The sequence below is a fragment of the Primulina eburnea genome, chromosome 4, assembly GCF_022965805.1.
Source record: "Primulina eburnea isolate SZY01 chromosome 4, ASM2296580v1, whole genome shotgun sequence".
Classification (NCBI taxonomy): Eukaryota; Viridiplantae; Streptophyta; class Magnoliopsida; order Lamiales; family Gesneriaceae; genus Primulina; species Primulina eburnea.
In genome coordinates this window covers 23,341,865-23,346,168 of record NC_133104.1, presented here as the reverse complement: position 1 = coordinate 23,346,168, position 4,304 = coordinate 23,341,865, and the positions used below count along the sequence as shown (strand labels likewise).

The window sequence follows — 4,304 nt, the reverse complement described above, 5'->3', positions numbered from 1 at the left end:
AAATTAATTTTCCGCTATCACTACACAATTAGAAGCATTTAACAAGAAAATAGACAGCTTGAATGTAAACGGGACGGCTATGCGCCTGCAAGAGATATTCGATGATAAATGCGGAGGAGAACAGTATGTTAAGGATTTCCAATATAGTGGTCCTTTCATATGCATGAGGAGGCACAAGTAAATCAAGTGGGGATTCAAAAACATCCTAGGAATGATCCATATTCAAACACATATAATCCTGGATGGAGGGAACACCCCATATTCTCATGGGGTTGACAAAGCAATCAGAATCAACCCCAAGGAGGACAACAGTATGGTAAGCAACCGATATATCGACCTGAGCACAAAGAGGAGAAGTCTAGTTTGGAGCTAATGATGTCTAAATTCATCTCATCCACCGAGACTAGACTACAGAACCAGGATGAATCGATAAAGGGTTTGGAGAATCAGATAGGTCAATTGGCTAAAATGATCACTAACAGAGATCCGGGCACCTTGCAAAGAAACACGGAGACTAACCCGAAAGATCATGTGAAAGCCATAACATTGAGGAGTGGAAAAATACTTGAACAAAAGGAGAAAGAAAAAGAGGATCAAGGAGAGGAAACAGATGACACGTCCATAGGTAAGTTTTATAACTCTATACTCGCACCCACTACAAAATTCAAAATTTTTATCCCTCCACATTTCCCTACATCATTGAAAAAAGCGAATTTGGATGCGCAATTCGGCAATTTCTTAGAAGTATTCAAGAAATTTCACATTAATATTCCATGCGCTGATGCTTTAATGCAAATACCGAGATATGTTAAATTTCTGAAAGACATCTTAGCTATTAATACTAAGTTGGAGGATCACATGATGATAAACTTGACTGCAAATTGCTCTTCATTGGTACAAAACAAGATCCACCAAAGCTAAAAGACCCAAGAAGTTTTTTTATTTCTTCCATTATTATTGATTTTTTTTCATAAATCCTTATGTGATTTGGGTGTAAGTATTAACCTTATGTCTTTATATATATTCAGGAAACTTGGATTGGGAGAGCCTAAGCCCAAAAGTATCTACTTACAACTAGGAGACAAATCCATCAAATATCCTCGAGGACTCAAAGATGATGTGTTGGTGAAAGTGGACAAGTTCATATTTCCAGCAGATTTTGTAGTACTCGACATGGAAGAAGACATGGAGATGCCCTTGATTTTGGGGAGACTGTTCTTTGCGACTGGAAAGGCCCTGATTGATATTCAAGAAGGGAAGTTGAGATTGAGAGTGGGAGAGGAAGAAATTACTTTTGATGTCTTTAATGCTCTTAAGCACACACTACCCACTGATGACTATTTTATAATTGATGTTGTGGATTCACTTGTGTGTAATTTCTTGCAGGAGGCTATGAAAGACCCATTGGAAGCCACTCTCACTACTGAATTGAAAAGGGATGATTTGGTCGAAGAAAGAGCGGAAATAGTGGCTTGCTTTAATGCCAACCATCCATGGAGGAAGCCAATAAGGATGAGATTGGAGGATTTGGGAGACCGAAGAGACTTGACTCCGTCGGAGTCAAGCATTGTGGAACTACCAGGACTTGAGCTCAAGCCACTGCCTCCGCACCTAAAGTACGTATATCTAGGTGTGAATAACAAGTCACCTGTCATTATTTTGCTGCTTTGACAGACGCAATGGAGGGAAAACTGCTGAAAGTTCTTAAAGGTGGCATACATCCTAGGAATAAGTCCATCAATCTACATGCACAAAATCCTCATGTAGGAGAAGTATTCACCCCTTGTGAAACCATAGAGACGACTCAATCCAAAGATGCAAGAGGTAGTGAAAGCTGAAACTATCAAACTTCTCGATGCAGGTATTATCTATCCTATCTCCGATAGTTCATGGGTAAGCCTTGTTCAGTGAGTGCCTAAGACAGGTGAGATTATTGTGATCACTAATGAAAAGAAAGAACTTATTCCCACTAGGACTGTTACGGGGTGGATAGTGTGTATTGATTATAGGAAATTAAATGATGTAACCTGTAAGGACCATTTCCCATACCCTTTATTGATCAAATGTTAGAGAGACTAACGGGGCATGAATTTTACTGTTTTCTAGATGGGTATTCGAGGTATAATCAAATCACTATTGCAATCGAGGAACAAGAGAAAACCACGTTCATTGTCCTTATGACACTTTTGCTTTCCGCCGTATGCCTTTCGGTCTTTGCAATGCCCCTGCTATTTTCAGCAATTCATGACTTCTATATTCCATGATATGATTGAAACTTTTCTTGAAATATTTATGGATGACTTTTCTATCTTTGGTGCAACGTTTGATGAGTGTTTGCAGAATCTGAAATCGGTGTTGAGGAGGTACGAGGAGACGAACCTGGTGCTGAATTGGGAGAAGTGTCACTTCATGGTATAAGAGGGGATTGTGCTAGGGCATAAGACTTTGGAACAAGGGATTGAGGTGGACAAAGCTAAAGTGGATGTCATCAAGAATCTCCCACCATCGGTTTCAATAAAGGGAGTTAGAAGTTTCCTAAGACATGCCGGTTTTTACCGAAATTTCATTAGAGATTTTTCTAAGATTGCTAAAACTCTCTCATCCCTACTCATGAAAGATGTGCTATTTGATTTCAATTCTGACTGTCTGCAGGCATATGAGAACCTAAAGGAGAGCTTGGTGACGGCTCCTTTGTTGGTGGAACCAGATTGGGATATGCCTTTTGAGGTAATATGCGATGCCAGCGATACTGCGGTTGGTGTTGTCCTAGGTCAAAGGCGGAATAAGGCATTGCACATTATATAGTATGCAAGTATGACTTTAGATGAAGCACAATTAAATTATGCAACCAATGAAAAATAATTACTTGCAATAGTATTTTCACTTGATAAGTTCCACTCTTACCTTGTTTTGTCGAAAGTCATTGTGTTTACTAACCACTCTTTCCTTAAATACCTACTTGCTAAGAAAGAAGTCAAACCATGATTTCTTAGGTGGATCTTACTACTTCAAGAGTTTGACTTCGAAATAAGAGAGAAAAAGGTGTACAAAATGTAGTAGCTGATCATCTTTCTATGCTTGAGCATGTTAGCAAAAATAATCTGTGCATATGCCATGATACGGAGAAGTGTGGCAAAAGACGAGATGAGATAGAATCTCAGTCATTATCATGACCGCGAGGTATGTGGTCATTTTGGACACATACGAACGGCATCCAAGGTACTCAAATGTGGCTTTTATTGGCCAACTCTATTTTAAGATGCACGTTCATTTGTCCTCTCTTGTGATAGATGTCAATGCACAGGTAACATTTCTAATCGTCATGAGAAGCCTTTAAACAATATTATCGAGTGCGAGGTCTTTGATGTTTGGGGGATATATTTAATGGGACCGTTTCCAACCTCTTTTATGAAAAAATACATTTTGGTTGTGGTTGACTATGCTTCCAAATGGGTAGAAGCAGAATCATATGCCACGAATGATTCTCAAGTGGTGCTGAAGTTTTTAAAAGAAAAATATTTTCAATAGATTTGGAACATCAAGAGCAATCATTAATGATGGTGATACCCAATTTTGTAATAAAATTTTTGAAAAACTTTTGGAAAAATATGGGGTCACTCATAAAATTCCCAGTACCTATGACCTCCAAACCAATGGTCATGTTGAGGTGTCGAATCGCGAGATCAAGGGGATTCTGGAGAAGGTTGTGGGGATCATAAATGAAAGGACTGGTCGTTGAGGTTCGATGACGCGCTTTGGGCATATAGATATGCTTTTAAAAGACCTATAAGCACGACACCGTATAGGTTAATTTTTGTAAAAGCGTGACATTTACCCGTTGAGTTAGAACATAGAGCTTATTGGGCAACAAAAGCACTGAATCTTGATTTTTCTCTTGCAGGTGAACATAGGTTGCTGCAGTTGGACCAATTGGAATAATTCTGAGGTCAAGACTATGACCTGGCCTTGAACTACAAGGAGCGTACAAAGTAAGCACACGACATGCACATTACATTGAGGGAATTCAAAGAAGGGGAAGCGGTGCTACTGTACAACTCCAAGCTATGCTTATTTTCTGGCGAACTCAAGTCAAGGTGGACAGCCCCATACATGATCACCAAGGTGTCCCCCTCGAGAGCAATAACTTTGAAAGATGGAAAAAATGAGTCATTCACAGTCAATACTCAACGACTGAAGCATTATTTATGTGGCACAGTCGATCCACAAATTGGAGTCGCTCGATTCCAAAACAAACAGAGCTGAGGGGAATCCATAATCCAGCTCTCGACTATAAATTGAGAACT

General features: G+C 39.4%; 1 protein-coding gene across 1 annotated transcript; it reads left to right on the top strand.

Annotated features, from left to right (window-relative positions):
- Positions 1-375: 375 nt before the first annotated feature.
- Positions 376-1,671, top strand: LOC140830127 (uncharacterized). The gene is made up of 3 exons (XM_073193409.1): positions 376-625; positions 710-845; positions 1,029-1,671. The coding sequence occupies exons 1-3, from the start codon at positions 376-378 to the stop codon at positions 1,669-1,671; spliced, it is 1,029 nt and encodes a 342-aa protein (XP_073049510.1).
- The last annotated feature ends 2,633 nt before the right edge of the window (positions 1,672-4,304 follow it).

Bases quoted from the DNA above. Each gene is read 5' to 3' on its own strand.
- LOC140830127 (XM_073193409.1), top strand. From the start codon at position 376: ATGTCTAAATTCATCTCATCCACCGAGACTAGACTACAGAACCAGGAT. The intron at 626-709 runs GTAAGTTTTATA...CATTGAAAAAAG, and splicing joins AACAGATGACACGTCCATAG to CGAATTTGGATGCGCAATTC. The intron at 846-1,028 runs GTTGGAGGATCA...ATATATATTCAG, and splicing joins ATCTTAGCTATTAATACTAA to GAAACTTGGATTGGGAGAGC.